The sequence below is a fragment of the Megalobrama amblycephala genome, linkage group LG6, assembly GCF_018812025.1.
Source record: "Megalobrama amblycephala isolate DHTTF-2021 linkage group LG6, ASM1881202v1, whole genome shotgun sequence".
Classification (NCBI taxonomy): Eukaryota; Metazoa; Chordata; class Actinopteri; order Cypriniformes; family Xenocyprididae; genus Megalobrama; species Megalobrama amblycephala.
In genome coordinates this window covers 34292127-34314833 of record NC_063049.1, presented here as the reverse complement: position 1 = coordinate 34314833, position 22707 = coordinate 34292127, and the positions used below count along the sequence as shown (strand labels likewise).

The window sequence follows — 22707 nt, the reverse complement described above, 5'->3', positions numbered from 1 at the left end:
AGCTTGACAAACAGACCAGGAAGAATCATCAAGTAGTTTTCAGTGATCAAGCTACTGTTTTGTCCCCTTTGCCACAAACAGGCTGTTTTCTAGCAAATTCGATTTTAAGGAGCAAATGCGGCACATTAGTGCCCCTCAGTGGTTGATATAATTATTGCACCCATGTGCTCTGCCTGCCTGCTAAAGGAACAATCTGAGTTTAATATCAATTAATATAAATCATAGATGAAGTTGTACTTTTGGAAGATGAGTTTTAAGATGATTAATTTATTTTGTCTGGAAATTGAAAGACTAACACAAAATCTCTCCATTCATGTTGAGTTCTAGTTAATCTCAAATATTCCTCAAATAACAAGGTCTCTCTTGTGTTTATAAAATGTGATAAAGGAAGACTGTTAACTTTAAAGTGAGGCAGCCTAAATCACTTTAATGTTGTATGAGGTAAATTTATACACTCCTTTTCAAACAGTGCTTTTCCCACAGTACTGGATAAATGATGGTAAAATGAGTTATGAGAGTTAAAAGAAATCATTAATGATTTGTTCTATCCTTTCAAAAATGTGAGCACAAAAATATACACTACTTATATTAAAATAAATATATCACAAAAATAGGTTACATTAATAAATTATGTAATTCCTTACAGTTTATACTTTTAATGGGCAGGCTTAAGATATTTAATAAATTACACTGGACAAGGCTGTAGGATACAAACACTGTTTAAAAATAATTTATACAAAAATATTTTGAGGAAAAAAAAACTTTAGAGGCTAAAGAAACAATGTGAAAAAAAAACATCAGGTTACTACACTGTGTCATAACAGCATAAAAGCAGAAAGAGTGATTTATGTAACTGAGAGTGGAACCATGATGGCTGAGATTGTGCCTCAGCATGATGTCATTTCCTGGTCCATCTCAGATGTTGTGCTTTGGTGCTCTGGAAGTCTGTAAACAGCACAGAATAATCAGTCAAACGAATGACAAACAAGAAAAGCATTTATTTCTCTAAATTTAATAACTGTCTAACTGCATTTAAACACAATGCAATCTCTGTTTTGATTCCTCTCTCCAATGTTAACTGTAGTAATTGTGCATTTTAGTTATCACATCTTTCCGTGAAAAGTCCAAAAACTGACTCTGATTCTAAATGTGATTCTGATTAAACAGGATTGTAACATCTGAAATGATTTATACTACCATTCAAAAGTTTGGGGTGTGCAAGACTGTTTAATGTTTTTGAAAGAAGGCTCTTGTGCTCATCAAGCCTGCATTTATTTGATTCAAAAATCAGTTATACTATGAAATATTATTATAATTCAAAATGACCTTTTTTATTGGAATATATTTTACAGTGTAATTTATTCCTGTGATGGCAAAGCTGAATTTTCGGCATCATTACTCCAGTCTTCAGTGTCACATGATCCTTCAGAAATCATTCTAATATGCTGATTTGGTGCTCAAGAAACATTTCTTATTATTATCAGTGTTGAAAACGATTGTGTTGCTTAATGTTTTTGTGGGAACAATGTAAAAAAACTTCCTTTATCGCTATTTAATGCATCCATGCTGAATAAAAAAATGTATTTCAAATGAAAAAAATTTCACACTCAGTGACTGTATTGTGTGCATGTTATTCCTAATGTGTCCAATAGTGGGAGTTATGGCACTATGGGACACACAGAAAACACTGAGATTTATTAGGAATGTCCAAATTAATCAAGCTCCAACAACATAAGGATTGTGAAGCAATAAGCCTTGAAAGGCTTGATTAGGAAAGAAATTCCATTTGACATGTACATCTTTGATTCTTCCTCACATCTCAATCTCACATCCTTTCCTCATGTCTTAAAAGGAAACAAGGATGCACAATTAAAGAAATGAGAAGACCATTAAATATTATCTTCATCACACCTCAAAGTTTCCTCATCTTCACCAGTCAGGGGGAACATACGCCTCTTCCATGGTGGCAATGCCTACATAAGAGGGAAACAATTAAATTAAATTAAATTAAATTAAATTAAATTAAATTAAATTAAAAATAGATTTTACCTCTCTGTCCTCCAGACTGGGACTGAAGGTCCAGGTGGAGGGGACAGGAGAATATAGAGGTGGGTGACAGTGAGCAGGGTGGTCTCTCACAAACACAGAAGAACAGCTTCTCTTACATGGCCTGTGGAGAGAGAGAAAAAGGAAAGAAACAACAAAGAAAAGTTCAATCATCAGCAAACATGTACTGGAGAATATATGTGCAGTAAGTGAACATATACAATAACCATAATACACACAGACCTGATCCTGTTTCTTCTGTCCTGATCCCAGTAGGACCCTGCCAGTTTCTCTCTACGCTCGTAACTCTGGTGTCTCTGAAAGAAATCTTCATCTTCTATTGCTTCCAGCTGAGAGAGATAAAGCCCATCACTCCACAACAAACTGCCATTGATTATGCCATTTTTATGACCTACAGTATAAAGTATATAACTAAAAAACTTACCCCTTCCTCCTGCTCATCCTCCTCTCTTTTCAATAAAGGAGAAATAGCCACCTTTCGCCAACTGAAGTGAGTAAAGAGAATAGAATACACAAAACATGAATTTATCCACATCTTTATGCATCAGCACAGTTATTTAAAGTGACTCATTGACTATCTATCAAGCACCCTATGGGTGTACGGTTGGAGCAAAAGCCTGCATCACACTATAGGTACACATCATTATATCGTTTTTTTTGTTTTGTTTTGGAAATTCAAAGAAAAATTATTTGATTAAGTTTCCACTTGGTAATTCAGTGAATTAAATACTTTACAAATGAAATGTATTTTTTGAAGTACTAAAACAACCAAAAGATTATTATTCATAACAAATTTATGAGTTAAAACCAAAACACTTAATCAGCAAATCTAACATCACATTAGCACTCAAATACACTAGTGTTCAAAGGTTTGGGGTCAGTGTGGTTTTCTGTTTTAAGAAATTAATACTTAAATTGATCAGTAAAGACATTTATAATGATACAAATGATTTGTTTCAAATGATTTTTTTTTAACTTTCTATTCAAAAAAAGTATCACAGTTCCCACAAAAATATTAAAGGTGCTACAGAGGATGTTTTGTTTTATACATTTTTGCAATATTACTTGAAACTGTCTTTACTAACTGATAAAAGACTATTTATTAGGTGCACTGAAAGGAATAATATTAATATACATCATCTGTGCATGAGGTAGGGCACATCAGCCAACGATTGGCCCTCTGGCTTGTCAATCACTGGCATGACGCTCCTTGTGAGAGACGTGCGCGGCTGCACGCTCCAGTAACTTTCCACACTCTACAGGCGCTGCATGCAATGTTTTTGTCAGGAGACAGGAGTAACAACTGCAGATTATGAGTTACCTGCGGTGAGTCCGACATAATGAATCCAAACACGACAAGCGAATGCCGGTGGTAAAACTCGTGTTCCAATACTCGTGCACGAGTTTTGGGAGGCGTTCCCTCGAAATGAGCTGTGAAGGAGGGGGGCTGTTCTTACGCATGTGCTCATTTAAAAAACTCACTAACAGTCTTTGGTTTCTCAGTCGACGAAAAGATCCTCTGTAGCACCTTTAAGCAGTACGGCTGTTTTCAACATTGATAATTGTCACCCTTGAGAGCCACCAGGGGGTACTCCATCACAGACTATTGTCATTCCCTTACAGACTTCATCTCCCATAGTCCATTGCCCAGGTTCATCTTCAAACATTGTTTTCTCCTTTACCTCATTACCTCTGCCTATACACTCTAAAAAATGCTGGGTTAAAAACAACCCAAGTTGGGTTGAAAATGGACAAACGCAGCGATTGGGTTGTTTTAACCCAGCGGTTGGGTTAAATGTTTGCCCAACCTGCTGGGTAGTTTTATTGAAACCAACTATTGTTTAAAAATTGCTATATGGCTAGCTTAAAATGAACCCAAAATAGTTGGGAAATTAAAAACCAGATGCAATTAGAGGCAACAATAATAGACAAAAGGTGAATGTTTATTAATAAGCTTTAATAGTTTATTAATATAAATTTAATAGTTTAATAGTTTATTAATATAAATTTATTAATAAGCAATTTAATAAATGTTTATTGTTTAATAATTATTCATTGAACATTAATAAATGTTCATTTCCAACATACTTTGGGTTAATTTTAATTAAACAATACAGTAATTTTTAAACAATAGTTGAGTTAAATAAAACTACCCAGCAGGTTGGGCAAACATTTAACCCTACCGCTGGGTTAAAACAACCCAATTGCTGGGTTTGTCCATTTTCAACCCAACTTGGGTTGTTTTTAACCCAGCATTTTTTAGAGTGTATAAAGCCTGGTTACGCTCTCACTCTTTGTTAAGTCTTGTTTGTGTCAGCATGCATTTCTGACCACTCATTTGGTTTCCTGTGCCTTGGTTTTGACCCTGTTTGCCTGTGTTAAAGTTCCCTGTTATTGTTTGGACTGTTAACCCTGTGATTGACCTTTTGCCTGGCTATTTGATTATGATTGTGCATCACCCTTTCAATAAATACTGTGTTTGGATCCTCAATCTTTGTGTCTCGGAGCAGTTGCATGACAATAATAAGAAATGTTTCTTGAACACCAAATCAGCATTTTAGATTGATTTCTAAAGGATCATGTGACACTGAAGACTGGAGTAATGATGCTGAAAATTAAGCTTTGCCATCACAGGAATAAATTGCAGTTTAAAATTTATTCAAATAGAACATTATTTTAAACTGTAATAATAATATTATTTCACATTATTAGTTTTTACTGAATCACTTTTGAAAGATACTTTTTTCAAAAACATTTAAAGAATCTTACCAACCCCAAACTTTTTAATCGTAGTGTATTTCTAGTGCAGTATAATAAACAGGTCCCAATGTCACTGTTGCTGTGTGAAAACAATCAATACCTGGGTGTCAAAATGTTCTTATACTGAAGTCTTTCCACTTTCAATGAGTTGAACAGAGACATGGGAACGACAATGTCATCAATGCTGGAAATACTCTCACAGTTTCTCCTGCGCAATGGGAACTAAAACAAAAAAGGACAGTATATGATTATTTTCCTCAAAATATTAACCTCTAACTAGATTAAAATTCCCCTCAAGGTAAGAAACACTGATGTTTGTTTGGATTAGAGCAAACTGAGATATACAGTATTTCTCATGGTTTGGTCAAAGGGCAGACCTGTGAGTTTCTCTGTTGTATGGGTGTACAGTAAGAGATGGTCACATCCTCTGAAGACTCCTCCACATGACTGTCATCACTCTGGGAGACCAGATCAGAATTGGGTGTAATACTGGAGATCTGCAAGTCTAGAACAAAGCAGTATTACTACCTTAAACATCTCAGAGTCTTTGTTGTATATGAGTTAAATTTATCACATGTACCCATTGGCCTGTCGGAGCAGTGCCTCCTCCTCTTGCCCTCCCTGTAAGCTTGACTGCTGTGCTCTTGGGTACATGCCCATCGTATAGGAGTGCTCTCCCTTCTGTGTCTCTTCAAATGCCTTCTGTTTTTCAGTCGGTGACTGCAGTCTGTAATCATTAATTATACAACATAAAGACATATTCCTACTTATCAGAAAACAAAGAATATTCATAATACACATGGGTGAGTTTCACAAAACATGTCAAGATCACATCCAGTTCATATTTCTCCCCAATATCAAAAGAAATAAATAAGAAATTATATTTTGCCTAAAGTAAATGAAGCCTATGCATATTTTTACATTGATATCATTAATATAATACAAAAATCATACATCTCATTCTTATTACTGCAATGTAAAAATGATATATTATGTAAAATGTAAATTACTTAAAGGTCATAGCAGTATTTGTTATACTGCCTTTAATTTTTCTGATTTAAATATACAGGTGCTGGTCATATAATTAGAATATCATCAAAAAGTTGATTTATTTCACTAATTCCATTCAAAAAGTGAAACTTGTATATTATATTCATTCATTACACACAGACTGATATATTTCAAATGTTTATTTCTTTTAATTTTGATGATTATAACTGACAACTAAGGAAAATCCCAAATTCAGTATCTCAGAAAATTAGAATATTACTTAAGACCAATACAAAGAAAGGATTTTTAGAAATCTTGGCCAACTGAAAAGTATGAACATGAAAAGTATGAGCATGTACAGCACTCAATACTTAGTTGGGGCTCCTTTTGCCTGATTTACTGCAGCAATGCGGCGTGGCATGGAGTCGATCAGTCTGTGGCACTGCTCAGGTGTTATGAGAGCCCAGGTTGCTCTGATAGTGGCCTTCAGCTCTTCTGCATTGTTGGGTCTGGCATATCGCATCTTTCTCTTCAAAATAGGCGAGTTTGCTGGCCAATTAAGAACAGGGATACCATGGTCCTTAAACTAGGTACTGGTAGCTTTGGCACTGTGTGCAGGTGCCAAGTCCTGTTGGAAAATGAAATCTGCATCTCCATAAAGTTGGTCAACAGCAGGAAGCATGAAGTGCTCTAAAACTTCCTGGTATACAGCTGCGTTGACCTTGGACCTCAGAAAACACAGTGGACCAACACCAGCAGATGACATGGCACCCCAAACCATCACTGACTGTGGAAACTTTACACTGGACCTCAAGCAACGTGGATTGTGTGCCTCTCCTCTCTTCCTCCAGACTCTGGGACCCTGATTTCCAAAGGAAATGCAAAATTTACTTTCATCAGAGAACATAACTTTGGACCACTCAGCAGCAGTCCAGTCCTTTTTGTCTTTAGACGCTTCTGACGCTGTCTGTTGCTCAAGAGTGGCTTGACACAAGGAATGCGACAGCTGAAACCCATGTCTTGCATACGTCTGTGCGTAGTGGTTCTTGAAGCACTGACTCCAGCTGCAGTCCACTCTTTATGAATCTCCCCCACATTTTTGAATGTGTTTTGTTTCACAATCCTCTCCAGGGTGCGGTTATCCCTATTGCTTGTACACTTTTTTTTACAACATCTTTTCCTTCCCTTCGCCTCTCTATTAATGTACTTGGACACAGAGCTCTGTGAACAGCCAGCCTCTTTTGCAATGACCTTTTGTGTCTTGCCCTCCTTGTGCAAGGTGTCAATGGTCGTCTTTTGGACAACTGTCAAGTCAGCAGTCTTCCCCATGATTGTGTAGCCTACAGAACTAGACTGAGAGACCATTTAAAGGCCTTTGCAGGTGTTTTGAGTTAATTAGCTGATTAGAGTGTGGCACCAGGTGTCTTCAATATTGAACCTTTTCACAATATTCTAATTTTCTGATACTGAATTTGGGAGTTATAATCATCAAAATTAAAAGAAATAAACATTTGAAATATATCAGTCTGTGTGTAATGAATGAATATAATATACAAGTTTCACTTTTTGAATGGAATTAGTGAAATAAATCAACTTTTTGATGATATTCTAATTATATGACCAGCACCTGTATATATTTTTTAAATCAGTCATGAGAATCTAATGAGATGATGATTAGAATTAAAAAAAAAAATAGATGATAGATAGATATATCAAGAATATCGAGATCATGGAAATACTAAGAAGGCTATAAGACCACAATATATTTTGGCTATGAATAATCTGACCCTGATGAAATATCACTGGTGTGTAGATGTGTACTGTGCCTTGAGGATGGATTTGTGAGTTAGTGTGATTTGTGAGTCTGTGTAGATCTCCACTCATGGTCTGGAAGCTACAGGATTGCAGATAGACCGCCTGAGCCACAGAGATAAACATAGACAATACACCACAACATTATGACTAAACCCACCCAGCAGCCTACACACACCTTACATCATCCCACACACTGGACTTCAGAAGAACATCCCCATACACATCATACACATCCAGGTCATGTGATAAAAAGAGGAATGGAGGGACCATTTTTTGTTTGTTTGTTTTTTTAGGTTTTTTTTTTTTTTTTTTTTGTTCGTTCACTGACTACAGGGGTGCTGCAAAGCACTGACAGAAAATCAACTAAACAGCATGAGGTGTGTTTTTACTTTAGAAACCCCTACCACACTTCCATTCCAGTGCAATCACTCACTCACTCTGACAATATCTCTCTGTTAAGAATAGCATTGCTGTTTCAGGATCATTAGGCCCCCTAGTCAGACAATAACCAGCAGAGCAGAGAAGAGTGGCAGACCATTAATGATTAGAGCATGAGTCAGAGTCCAGTGCCAGGTCAGCTCACTTCAACCCCAGCACTGCATTAAGACTGTGGAGCAGCTATCGACTTCAACATGACCTTCAAAGCTGCACTGGGAATGGGCGCCACTGTGTATTAAAAAGTATCGAGGACAGAGGTGCCTGAACATTATTTAGGCAAACATTGTTGTGATATCACAACATGGAAACCAATTAGGTTAGGTTTACGATTGCATTTTATGTTTTAATAAATAAATAGTAAGTTAAAAAAATGAAATATACACTACTGTTCAAAAGTTTGAGGTTGGTGAAATTTTGTTTTGCTTTGTTTTTGAAAGAAGTCTCTTATGTCCAACAAGAATGCATTTATTTGATCAAGAATACAATTAAACCTGTAATACTGTGAAATAGTAATACAATTTAAAATAACCCTTTTCTATTTTAATATATTTTAAAATGTAATTTATTCCTGTGATGGCAAAGCTGAATTTTCAGCAGCCATTACTCTGGTTTTCAATGTCACATGATCCTTCGGAAATCATTCTAATATAGTGATTTGGTACTTCTTATTATGAATGTTGAAAACAGTTGTGCTGCTTAATATTTTTGTGGAAACCGTAAAACAATGTAAAAACAATGTAAAAGTCTTTACTAGCTGAATGAACCTCAAACTTTCAAATGGTAGAGTATAAAAATATAAATTATAATCAAATTGTTCTTTAAATAAAGAAATGGGTCATAAATGAAAACTTAAATCTAAAGTATCAAGGGTGTATATATAAATACATATATTGTATTTACAATATATATATATATATGTAAGTAGTGTATTTACAATATTAATAGAAAGAATATCAAGGAGATCATGGAAAACTAAGGGGGCTAAAAGACTACAATATATTTCAGCTATAAACAATTTGACCACAATGAAAGATCATTGGTGTTTGTGCTTAAGTGTGTGTAGGTGTGTATAGTGCCTCAAGCTGAATTTTCAGCAGCCATTATTCCAGTCTTTAGTGTCACATGATCCTTTCATTATTCTACCTTATAATCACGTGTGCTGTGTATTTTTATAAGCGTCTCATATTTAGCTTCGCAAAATCCTAATGGCAAACTGCTGAACTTAATTTAAGTCTCTTTGTTTGACACATGGTTTTGCTGTTAAAGTCATTTCTATTAAAGTAGACAAAAAAGAAACAATGGGAAAAACAAACACATTTTTAAACACGTGTACTTAAATGCATCCACACACAAACGCCATGAGATGATTCTTACGGAATAATGATCGGGAGACTCTGCCTCTGGAGCCGAGACAGTGATGGGGACTGGACCGCTCCTTCTTCACGAGGAGAGATCGCTGAAGCACATTTTCTTCAAACAGAGCATTTTGCAGATGGAAGGACGATGGAGTTTCTGATGGATACAGCAGATAGAACACAGTCAAACCTCATTTATATAACACACATTAGGAAAACAATAGTTGCACTGAACCTAAATATAGTGGTGATACGGTAGATACGAGGCTGTAGTTAGTTAGTATGGAAACATCTGTACATAACATTACATAACATTAAAACACCTTATCAAAATGTCAAAACAATGTCGAATGTGAAAAATGTCAGACTTGACTGGATGTTGCATTTGAGTCATATTACAGTATAAACTGAATGCAGAGATTTATACTAATGGCAACCAAAGCTAATTTAATCTACCTACTCCACATTCCTGCTGCTACACGCAATCAGCAAAACTGCAGGAAGAGCACAATTTTGACATGCTGATGGAGTAACAGTCCGATATGAGACAATTTATTCTGAGTGAATTAAAATGACAGGCTAATGCACTGAGATGGATGAGTGATTAATGGATTGCTCTAGTATTAACCTTTAACCTTTATAAAACCATTAATATCATAACATCCAATTACCACAGCAAAAATATGAACACTCTTCTACTGTTTAAGATAGACTCTGCTCCAAAGCCTAGAGAGTTGCGTAGGTAGTTGAGTTTACGTAGGTAGCATTTTAATGCATCTAAAACAACATCACATGTATTCTTTGTTCAGAAGTCAATTTACAATGCATTGCGACAGGCTCCATAGGAAAAAAATCCTTGCAAGATGGTGGACGGAGCAAGAAAAATGTCAGTTTTAAACCATTCATCTCTCTACCTGAGGACAGTGATAGAACACAATGCGCTTTGCCGTCTGTTCTCTCTTTTCTGCGGGGGCATTCGGGGTTTGTGCACACAGAAGCAGAATCACAGGAGGTGCAATTGGGAAAAAGAGAAGAGGAAGATTGCAGGACCTGTGAAGAGAGAGAAAGAAATCAAATGTAACCAAAACAGAGAGGTTATGAGAAGTTATGAGCAGATGGGAGATTACAAATCCTGGGAAGCATAATTACTGATGCATAATTACTGATGCTAAAGGCCTGGTTTGCAGCTAAATGATCCAGTCCTGATTTGTCCAACTGAGCATTAAAACAAATAAAAAGAGTTGGACGTACACAGCTAAGTTAATAAGGCCAAATCTATGACACGCAGTGCTCTGGGGAACCATTACGACATAAGCAATGCATGAAAAGGAAAATCATGGTAGCCAAAATCAGACAGCTACAAAATGAGAATCATAAACAAGGTTAAAGGAAGTGCACCAGGCACCAGCTGGAAAATAGACTCAAAACATGGTGTGAGTCATGGTGCAATGTGAAGAGGGCTGGCACACACACAAATAACTTCAAACTCCTTCATTAAAGGAATAGTTTTGTACTGAGAAGATTCTGCCATCCAAACCTGAATAAAAGCATAGTTAAAAATAATCACATTTTCCACTATTTTCCCCTAAATGAAAGAACAATAATAATCATTTTCATTTATATGCACCAATATAACAAGACATGGATAACTGAAAATGCCACATGGAGACCAATTTTTAAGTGCTCACACAAATGTAATTGTCTGATTCATTGAAATGAACAGTCTGAACTGATTCATGGAAATTAATCAAACTTACCAACTCTCACAGTTTTTGGTACTGAAGATTAAATCTTAAATCTTAAAAAAAATAATGATATACTCTTTGAAAAACTTCATGGACAAATAAAAATGAATTAAAGGTAATATCTCACCAGCAAACTCATATATTTTGAATATTCTGCTACATTGCAGACTCCATTTTTATGTATTTTTTGTCATTTTTTAAGCTTAAATCACAATTATTAAAATTAAATCACAATCACGAGTCCCATAATCACAATCACAATTTGACTGAGATTTCTATTTTGTGTTCCTCGAAATAACTAAAGTAGTTCAAAATTGGAACAAATTTAGGCAGAATTTGACAGGATTTTCATTATTGGCTGAACTATTCCTATAAAAGATTTAATGTTGTTTATCTATTTCTTTTTATTACATTCCATTTTGGTAAATACAACTTTGTCCCGCTGCTTCCAGGTTCCGGCCTCAAAATGAAGCATGTCTGATTTACAGTTCCAGGCTGCTGACAGAGAACACTGAAGGACAGCAGGGTAGACCTCAAATCAGCCACCAGCAATTACAAGATTATCGTCATTTATGAAAGTGCAGCTGGCTTAAGCACAGTGTGATAGCAGTTTTCAAGAAGAGCATAGAAAAAGGCTAGGCTATTCTTTCTGAGCTCCCCTGGGGGCTGTTGGGAAAACACACATGCCTGGACCACAAACACACATCAGTGCAAGTCCCACTAGTTCAGCCATTACCACATACAAATGTGCTAAGCCTTTTTTTACTCAAGCACATTGAAGCTGTTATGTCAGCAATGACCTTGTTTACACAACCATTCAAAAGTTTGGAGTCAGTCAGATTTTTTATTTTTATTTTTTTTAAGAAATTAATGCTTTTATTCAGCAAAGATGCATTAAATTGATCAAAAGTCAGTAAAGACATGTATAAAATTACAAAAGATTTCTACTTCAAATAAATGCTGTTCTTTCGAACTGTTTATTCATCAAAGAATCCTGGAAAAATATTAAGCAGCACAACTGTTTTCAACATTGATAATAATAAGAAATGTTTCTTGAGCAGCAAATCAGTACATTAGAATCATTTATGACGAATCATGTGACACTGAAGCCTTAAGAAATGGCTGCTGAAAATTCAGCTTTACCATCACAGGAATAAATTACTGTATAAAATATATTAAAATAGACAATAGTTATTTTACATTGTAATAACATTTGACAGTATCAAATAAATTTAGCCTTGGTAAGCACAAGACACTTCTTTCAAAACCATTAAAAAAAATCTTACTGACCCCAAACTTTTGAACAGTACTGTATGATATGCCATGCCGTATTTTACTTGACTCAATATTTGATTGGACTCCCAAAAGTTATGACACTTTTACATCAATTTGGGTTAAAAATGCCAACCTGTTCTTTGTGAGACAAGGGGTCCATGACGAAAAGTCTAGGCTTGTGATAGGTCAGAAGCGGTCGTGTCCGAGCTGACATACAGATGACATCCACCTGAGGGAGATACTGTCGTCTGTGACATGTTCGCTTCCTCTTCTGCCTGACTTTGTGTAAACACTGTTGCTCATTGGAAACAAAGGTACCCGTGTGTGTCACTTGGCTGTAAAAGTAGGGATAAAATCTTCAGAAATCTGATCATACGACAAATAAAGATGGCAAGTTTCATTGGTTCTCTTCTCCACTCAGATTTTCTCATCCTTTCCCCCTTTCTATTTCTTCCCAATGTCTTGTTCGCTCATTCAGTTTTCCACTGGGCCAAATGATTCATCCTAACAGTCACATGAGATACATAAATTTATACGAAATATTTATCAGAATGAGGGAGCTTCTACAGTGCTGTAATAAATACAAAATTCATGAATGAAATCAAGACAAACAGCTTTCCTGCAGGTGTCTCTAGAGCTTTTGTATGACTGAGTAAAATTATCTGTACTGTGTCAACAATGACAGAAATGATGTGAATATTCTTCTATTGATCTAGTTTCTTGAACAATAAACATCTAGCAACCAATGCTTCAATAACATGTAGGATAGTTAATCACTATTCCATTTTTGTTTTTAAAGTGTCTCTATTATGCTATTTCCGCAAAAAATATACATTGCAGCATCACCCCTTTTCTCGCAGTGTCTGAAATGGTTTGATAAAGCATTCAGTCTCTCTAAACCCCTTCTTTCCAAGAGCCTACTCTGCTCTGATTGGTCAAATGGCCCAGTTTGTCGTGATTGGTCTGCTGCTTATAGTGTGTGTCGAAAACTAAACGGCCAATTCCATGTCTGAATTTAAGCTCTGGAAGCTTCCTCTGCACTTGTTTACACAGTCATATAAACAGTAATTATGGCATTGGTTTTACTTTATTAATTAGAGCCTTTTACATTCAAAAACAGCTATATTACACACTACATTAAAGGTGCCCTAGAATTAAAAATTGAATTTACCTTGGCATAGTTAAATAACAAGAGTTCAGTACATGGAAATGACATAAAGTGAGTCTCAAACTCCATTGTTTCTTCCTTCTTATATAAATCTCATTTGTTTAAAAGACATCTGAAGAACAGGCGAATTTGTTACGTAACAGTCGGGATCATTAATATGCACGCCCCCAATATTTGCATATGCCAGCTCATGTTTAAGGCATTACACAAGGGCAGCCAGTATTAACGTCTGGATCTGTGCAGAGCTGAATCATCAGACTAGGTAAGCAAGCAAGAACAATAGCGAAAAATGGCAGATGGAGCGATAATAACTGACATGATCCATGATAACATGATATTTTAGTGATATTTGTAAACTGTCTTTCTAAATGTTTCGTTAGCATGTTGCTAATGTACTGTTAAATGTGGTTAAAGTTAGCATCGTTTATTATTGTATTCACGGAGACAAGACTGTCGTTATTTTCATTATTAAACACTTGCAGTCTGTATAATTCATAAACACAACTTCATTCTTTATAAATCTCTCCAACAGTGTAGCATTAGCTGTTAGCCACGGAGCACCATCAAACTCATTCAGAATCAACTGTAAACATCCAAATAAATACCATACTCACATAATTCGATGTATGCATGCAGCATGCATGACAAACACTTTGTAAAGATCCATTTTGAGGGTTATATTAGCTGTGTGAACTTTGTTTATGCAATGATAGAGTCGAGAGCTCGGGAGGGGGCGGACAGCGCGAGCAATTAAAGGGGCCGCAGCCTGAATCAGCGCATTTCTAATTATGCCCCAAAATAGGCAGTTAAAAAAATTTATTAAAAAAAATCTATGGGGTATTTTGAGCTGAAACTTCACAGACACATTCAGGGAACACCTTAGACTTATATTATATCTTGTAAAAAAATGTTTGATGGCACATTTAAAGGTATCCAAAAAAAAAAAGCATGATAGGGACACTTTAAATAAATGATCCTGTGACATATCTGAGGTGAATTTTAGCCTATTGATGAGTTTGTAGGTGCTGGTTTGCTCCTCACCTGCTGTAAGCTGTTTTCTGTTGGCCTCTCCAGCGATTGCAGGATCCTTTAGACATAGGTGATGAAGAAGGTGAAGCACTCAAAGATGGCATCAGGCTGTTCACAATCTGAGTCAGCTGTGCACTCTGAACACAGACACAAACATAAATTGAGTGGGTTGATTTAATCAGTTATGAATAAATGACATTTCCATCTTTAATTTTTATCTTGTCTTTTCTAAGTGCCTCTTGCTTTTCTTTAGCACCTGTCTCTCAATGTTCCTCAGAAGACGTGTGGGGCTGCTGGGTTCCATCTCTAGATCAGAGTGCAAATCTCGCATGTTCCCAGCTGTGAATGATAGATCCATAGTCTCTGTCCACAGGGTGTGCTGGATCTGCCTGTCCGTCAGGGGCTGAGACTCTGCTAAAACCACATGACCCTGGAAGACATATTGAGGATACATGCATCTAAAACAGTCAATGCACCATTCAGAATTGAACTGATTTTTTTTTTTTTTAATTCAAGTTAATTTGAAATTAATCTGCATTGAAGTATAAAATAGCATTAGTATTGCAAGTCAAAATTGAATTTAAAATAGTAGAATTAAACAAAATTCAAAGAAATTCTATAACTGGTGTGAATGTATGTTATCATAAATGTTTCTTATAATTTCATTAATTTAGTATGAATCACATTTCAAAATGTTTAATAATCAATGTTTAATTAAATTTGTAAATTAGAGCATTCTTGAAAATTAAGAGTGCTATGTTTTATGATGTGCATTATATTTAATACATTAATTTTCATTTTAAAAATGTGGTGGAAGCGCACTTCATTTCCCAGAATTCTCTTATTTACTAAATATATCTTATAATCAGTAGTTTAAAATGTTGATGACAATATGAATTTTTTTATAAAGCTATCTAAAAAAATGTGATGTGTTGAAAGCAAGAATTAAAATATTGACGTCTGTGTTTTGACAGTATTTAACTTTTTTAAAATTATTCCACATATTATGGAAGAATAGACATAGTAAGTCAAAATTAATAATGTCATTGTCACAACATTTATATTTTGACTGCTTGGACTAATTCATCTGTTATGTAATTCCTTTTCAGTCTTTCTAATTCACCATCTTGTAAGACATTGCCAATTCAAATCAAATTCACATATGAACTGAAAGGGAGCCAATTCTTAAATTGTGAAATTCTAACTGCACCACCCATTTCCTTCCTGATCTAATAGATGCTGTGTTAGTTCTTTACCTTATTAGAGAGGATCTGCTGCTGGAGTTTTCCAAGCCGCTGAATCTGAGAGTCCAGCTCAGACAGTCTCATCTGCAGCCATGTCCAGCGACTGCAGAGTTCAGCTCTGTCCTTCAGCCATCTCCACTCACAGACACGACAACTACCCTCCCACAAAACACAGAAAAGGTCATTTAGCTGATTTTATCCAAAGTGACTTACAGTACACTTCACACAAAGACAATCCTCTAGGAGCAACCTTGGCAGAGTGTTTAGGAAACCTGTTCAAGAAACGGACCCAAAAATTTCAGTATCAGACCATACAGATATCTGTCTGTCTTCCTATCGGCAGATTTAGTGCGACACCCCCACCCCCCCAAATTGCCAAATTCCAGGAATATCCACAAAGCAGTGGAGCAGCAGTGAACTCACACAAATACACTGGGAAGAATGAGATCTCCTCCTGGGCCAACCGTTTTGGTCCCTGTATAAACAAACACTTCACCTCTCTTAGCCAGCCTACTTTCTCTCTCTCTCTCTCTCTCTCTCTCTCTCTCTCTCTCTCGGGTCGAAACACATTAACAGGGCACATCCCTGCTTTATCAAAACAAAAGGCAGTCATAGAACAAGTGAGCAATCATATATACCATTCCTGAATTGAAAATTTGAGACCATAGATGGCTGTTGCTTCCGTAGTTCATTTAATGCCTAAAGGGAGACAAGACTAAATACATAAACTCTTTATTGCACTGCATATGTTCCAAAGCCAACTAAATAGACACTGAAGCTCCACTAAAACTTTAGGTCCTTTGATTTTTTTTTTCAGAATTAAGTAACCACAACTTAACCACTTCAAAACGTGAACATCTGTGAAAAGAAAGAGAGTACTGACGTCAAAGGTGTGCATTCCACTGGCTGAGAGCCGAATCTCTATCCACAAAAAGTGCCCTTAAGCAATTCTCTTACTAGAGCCAGATAACTTATTTAAAACCTTTCAATGCTCTCATATCCAGCTTCTTCTGAGAATCCAGAGCAATGGCCACTGGTTTAAAACTCTGATGAGACGCATGGATTGTAATTGAGATTGTCAAGACATATGGAAAAGTCACTGAAACTATTTGGTCATGGCCTGAGGGGAAGCACATCCAACAACCACATCAGCCGAATGTTAAATGAAGACTAACAAAGACTAAGGGGCGTTTACTCAATTTCTAGCAGAATTGCAACATGAGTGCAATGGGCCAAGTTCACAGTTATGCAAATTAGGGATATTATAGTTAACTAAAACTAAGACCATAGAAATCTAGGAGTTTCCTGAAAGATATTCTCTTCAAAGACATGTCTTTTGATACTGGATGTTCTCCCATTCAAGCTTATGCTGCGACCTTACAGAGTAAGTGCAGAGTGGGCGAGCAAATAACAGAGAGGGACATGAAAGCTCTGATCTACGGGCTGGCGAAGGGCAGCCTGATCTCTATTTATTTACTCATCCCAGGGAAAGGAGAGTGCAGCTGTCTGTTTCACTGCGGCTGTACAGAAACAGGATCGGAAGAAGAGCCAGCTGCACATGAACACACTAGATAAAAATCTTCAACATGGGGGAGAAATATGGTGACAATTTCTTAACAGCTGTGTACAGAACAGAGTGCTTCTGTGTCTGTGAGCAATGCTCTTAAAGAAACATATAGCACTGCCAGAGCCAAATGCTTCCTCTTTCCATCTTCTATGGGGCTGTTTGTTTTCCCGAACTTGTCGTTACGCTCCCTCGCTGCTTGCCAAAGACTCACGGCTGGCCTGTCATTAAAAGTTTTCTTTTACTGCCTGGCAACTACTATGTAGTGATTAATTCTACCCTTCAATTCACCTACTTCAAGATCTCACCCAAGGATATTTTTGGTATTTTGAAGATGAGTCTTAAATATTTTGACTTGCATAGTGTCAATTATATATGTATCCATTCAAAAGTAAGGTTGTTTTTATAATTCATACTTTTATTCAGCAAAGATGCATTAAACTGAAAAATCAAAAGTGACAGTAAAGACATTTATAATGTTATTAAGATTCCTATCTAAAATAAATGTCGTTCTTTTGAACTTTCTATTCATCAAAGACTGCTGAAATTAAATCAAATCAGCATAGAATGATTTCTGAAAGATCATGTGACTGAAGACTGGCGTAAAGGCTGTTGAAAATGTAGCTTTAAATATTTTAAATATAGGAATAAATTACATTTTAAAATATCTTAAATAGAAAACTATTTTAAAAAACATTTTTTATATGAGAATGTACACAGCTAGAAATAATATTCATTGTAAGTTCTCAGAAGTAATGCAAGAGCATTTGTGTGAGAAACAGACTGAATTTTAATAAATGTTTATCAGTGAACTATCAGCAAATACACAGTAAAATCTCCAGAGTTAAATCAGCTCCGCTCAGAGTACATATGGTCCCTCTCTAAATAGTGTTAAAGTAACACTGAAGCAGAGTTAAAGTTAATGAGATAATTAAGCAATTAATAAGGCTGCGACTGAAGTCAGTTGTAGTTCTTGTGTTTCTCTTTTCTTCAGTGATTGTGCTTGTTAACAGCAGGTGTTCATCACTAATGCACAATCATCATTTAATTAATTGCTTAATTATCTCGTTAACTTTAACTCTGCTTCAGTGTTATTTTAAAGGTGCCGTAGAACGTGTTTTCACAAGATGTAATATTAGTCTAAGGTGTCCCCTGAATGTGTCTGTGAAGTTTCAGCTCAAAATACCCCATGGATTTTTTTTTATTCATTTTTTTAACTGCCTATTTTGGGGCATCACTAAATATGCGCTGATTCAGCGCGCTCCCCGCCCCTGAGCTCGCGACTGCCTAAAACAGCATAAACAAAGTTTACACAGCTAATATAACCCTCAAAATGGATCTTTACAAAGTGTTCGTCATGCAACATGTCTAATCGCGTAAGTATGGTATTTATTTGGATGTTTACATTTGATTCTGAATGAGTTTGATGGTGCTCCGTGGCTAAAGCTAACATTACACACTGTTGGAGAGATTTATAAAGAAAGTTGTTTATGAATTATACAGACTGCAAGCATTTAAAAAATGAAAATAACGTCAGTCTTGTCTCTGTGAATACAGTAAGAAACGATGCTAACTTTAACCACATTTATCAGTAGATTAGCAACATGCTAACGAAACATTTAGAAAGACAGTTTACAAATATCACTAAAAATATCATGATATCATGGATCATGTCAGTTATTATTGCTCCATCTGCCATTTTTCGGTATTGTTCTTGCTTGCTTACCTAGTCTGATGATTCTGCTGTGCCCATCCAGACTTCCTGCCCTTGTCTAATGCCTTGAACATGAGCTGGCATATGCAAATATTGGGGGCGTACATATTAATGACCTCAAGTGTTGCGTAACAGTCGGTGTTATGTTGAGATTCGCCTGTACTTCAGAGGTCTTTTAAACAAATGAGATTTATATAAGAAGGAGGAAACAATGGTGTTTGAGACTCACTGTGTCATTTCCATGTACTGAACTCTTGTTATTCAACTATGCCAAGGTAAATTCAATTTTCCATTCTACGGCACCTTTAACACTATTTAGAGAGGGACCATACGTACTCTGAGCAGAGTTGATTGACAATTTTCTGTCAGTTTCTTCACACAAAGCTATCATGGATTCAGAAGCATATAGATCACATTTATGGTACTTTTTGCCATGTATTAAGCTAGATAGACATGAACTGTTATTTCTTTCACTATGAACTGTTATATGAAAAGAGCTGTGTGAAAATAAAAATTACCACTTTTGTGTAACACTTTTGAAATATACAGTTGGATGTCTTCCTGTTAATCCTTCCTGTCCGGTTAATATCTTTCCATGTGTCAGAACTCAACTTGATTTCAAGGTCAACATTCATTAAGAAGGCCATTAAGCATCACATCATACTCACTGCGGTTCCACTGAGGTCTCTTTGGTGTCCTCATGTTCCGACTCCTCATCTGAGCTGCTCCCTGTGGCGTCTGAATCCAGAGACTCCAGCACCCTGTGCAGAACAGCATGACCACTGTGGACTAAACTCTGCACATCTCTGGATTTCAGAGGTTGCCCGTGTGCTTGAGGGTATTGACGGTTTCTTCCAAGAGCCTGCTCTACCTCCTGCATCTCTACAGCATTAAAAGTCTCAAAAAGATGCTCTGATGTCATGGGGTACTTCGGGGAACAAAGTGTTTCAAGAAGTTTGCTCTTCAAACCCTCCAGTTGGTGGCTATAGTGTCTAGAAGCATGTTCACCAAGCACGGCCAACACCCTCTGTTGTAAACGTCCGGCTCGATTCGCCAATGAAACATGCTGGGAGAGATGCCACAATGACTGAATCATCAGTCCTTCCTCCATTTCCTCCACACTGTCAACCCATGAAGCATTGTTCTTCTTGTTTTGATGTGGTGCTTGCTCTGAGGAAAGTGATTTGGTGCCAACTTGATAGTCTCTTGTAGAACAACCATGTTGTAGAGGTCTGGGGTTGTGACTAGGCTCTACCATGTATTGTGCATTGTCTTCAAGAGTGGGCATGAAACACATTTGTGGAGCACCTGCTGGAGAACCCGGAGAGTTTCTGTTCAATGAGAGTAGGGTGAGTTCTGGGCTTGACAGCAGAAAGGCTTTGGGACATGAATCCTGAAACATGGGTGACAGGAGCATTTCCGGGAGCTGAGGAGAACCTTTAGAGGATAGGAGGTCCAGATGGACCACTGAAGGGAGGTTCTGCCAAATCTTCTGTCCAAAACTATTCTCCACATCCATACCTAGTGCAACACCGCTGCAGTCCATATTTCCACTCAAAGCAGAGGATAAAATGGATTTTGATCTGATGTTTGGATGTGTCATTCCCTATTCCCAGTATTGGGACTGATGGATATATCGTCAGATCCAGGGCTTATAACATCATCTGAAAGAAACTGATTGTGCAGATCTATTAAAAAGAGACATCGATTATTATAATACAAACGTATACTGTACAATGTGACTGTGTGAAAGTGAGTAATGTTTGTGATATCCTCTAACTTTATCAATAACACTCGAAATTTAAAACAATCTGTCTAATTACAGCAGAAAAACAAGGGAACAACTGCAAATGTTTGTAAACGGATAGATTACAACTATTTTTCGCTCACGCGATAAGCGTAATATTACGAAAATAACGGCAGGATGGAAATATAACGTCACCTCACCTTTAACAGCCGCTCATTTCAAAAACAAGAATCGGACAGACCAGAAATAGGTTATCACCCATGAATGAATCATAAATACAGTCCTGCAAGTGATAAAACATACTGATTTGTCAGTTTTATAAGCAGAAATCGACCGATTCGTCCGATGTTCCTTCACACCGCTGAACAGCCGCTACCGGAGGACCGAGACGAGAGAGAGAGAGAGAGAGAGAGAGAGAAAGTGCGCGTGAGCGAGTAGCCTACCCTGTTGGTTACTTTCATTATATATATATATATATATATATATATATATTTATATATATATATATATATATATATATATATATATATATATATATATATATATATATATTTTTTTTTTTTTTTTTTTTTTTAAGTTATTATAGTATTAAAAAATCGAATATTTATTTTAAAAATCATAGCATATTTATATTTTTCATAAATATAAAGAAAAAGAAAATACATCCCTTTCAGTTTGGGTAAGGAAGGAGGGTTTTATGTAGCCTTCCCTGATAGTTACTTTCATTGGACGCAAAATATATTTTAAAAAGTAATTATAGTATTAAAAAATCTAATATTTATTTTAAAAATCATAGCATATTTATATTATTCATAAATATAAAAAAGAGCATATGTTTAGTTTTCTTTTAATCTTTAGTTTTTAGACCTAAATGAGTGTTATCGTCGTTTGTTGTTGATAACTAGCCATTTTTGTGACTGCAGTCAATGAAAACAACTGATTGTATCAAGTAGCCCAGACATGCCATGAGATAGTTGGCATATTTGTGGCAAAGTTTTGAACTGTCAGGTTAGAAAATATCCTTATACATACTGTATGCTATTCATCAATAGACGGGGATGTGACATTATCAGATGATTCCTGTAATTTCTAAAGAAAATACACCCCTTTCAGTTTGGGTAAGGAAGGAGGGTTTTTCCTGAGAGCTGCTCTCGAGGTTTGTTTTGTTTTACTTCTTGCTAAGTGCGTGTTTAGGCTTGAAACGCTTGTTTGAACCCTTCAGCTGCTGTGAACGTAATTTGGTTGTAATATGCATTCAGTCCACCAGGTGGGACTACAGCTATTTGAATTAGGAGTTGAAATAACAAGTGCACGTCACCAATAACTAATGACCTCATCTTTGTGAAGAATAATATTCCACGTCACATAACACCTGAAACAATAACTTAAGATTTAGAAAAATAAGTGTGTTCTTTCATAACATTTGTAGTACTCAGGCAATAAAAATAAAATCAATGTGTAAATAAAATGTGTTTATTTATGCATATATCTTTTTTTACTTTGGTCTAGTTTCCATTTGAAGACTTCAGATGCAAAACCATCTGACCATCTGAAATTCTCTTCTAAAATGAGCATTTTTATCAAGCTTGTGTGTTTATGTTCCGTTATTTCACTTTAATGGCAATGAAAAGGATCTATTAATTGCCATTAAAGTGAAATTACTGAACCTAAACATACAAGCTTAATAAAAATGCTCATTTTAGAAGAAAATTTCAGACGACACTTAAGCTTCTGAAGTCTTCATATATTTGCACTTCTCAATGTTAAAGCTCTTTGCATATTTTTTATATATATAA

The 22707-nt window shown here is 36.1% G+C and overlaps 1 protein-coding gene across 2 annotated transcripts; it reads right to left on the bottom strand.

Annotated features, from left to right (window-relative positions):
- Nucleotides 1-407: 407 nt before the first annotated feature.
- On the bottom strand, nucleotides 408-21314 carry kansl1l (KAT8 regulatory NSL complex subunit 1-like). Of its 2 annotated transcripts, none has more exons than XM_048194286.1 (16): nucleotides 21112-21314; nucleotides 19833-20852; nucleotides 15899-16040; nucleotides 14899-15072; nucleotides 14655-14779; nucleotides 12579-12780; nucleotides 10340-10475; nucleotides 9445-9582; nucleotides 5408-5554; nucleotides 5205-5332; nucleotides 4928-5049; nucleotides 2492-2552; nucleotides 2290-2396; nucleotides 2050-2170; nucleotides 1912-1973; nucleotides 408-945 (listed from the first exon to the last, which is right to left on the bottom strand). In XM_048194286.1, the coding sequence occupies exons 2-16, from the start codon at nucleotides 20765-20767 to the stop codon at nucleotides 888-890; spliced, it is 2658 nt and encodes an 885-aa protein (XP_048050243.1). In that variant the 5' UTR covers nucleotides 20768-20852; nucleotides 21112-21314; the 3' UTR covers nucleotides 408-887. The 2 variants fall into 2 exon arrangements, with proteins under 2 accessions (XP_048050243.1, XP_048050242.1); XM_048194285.1 differs by having other exon boundaries at nucleotides 19833-20838.
- Nucleotides 21315-22707: the final 1393 nt, after the last annotated feature.

Bases quoted from the DNA above. Each gene is read 5' to 3' on its own strand.
- kansl1l (XM_048194286.1), bottom strand. From the start codon at position 20,767: ATGACACATCCAAACATCAGATCAAAATCCATTTTATCCTCTGCTTTG. The intron at 10,476-12,578 runs GTTGGCATTTTT...CTCTCTTCACAG, and splicing joins CCTTGTCTCACAAAGAACAG to GTCCTGCAATCTTCCTCTTC. The intron at 5,050-5,204 runs GTCTGCCCTTTG...TTTTTGTTTTAG, and splicing joins TACAACAGAGAAACTCACAG to TTCCCATTGCGCAGGAGAAA.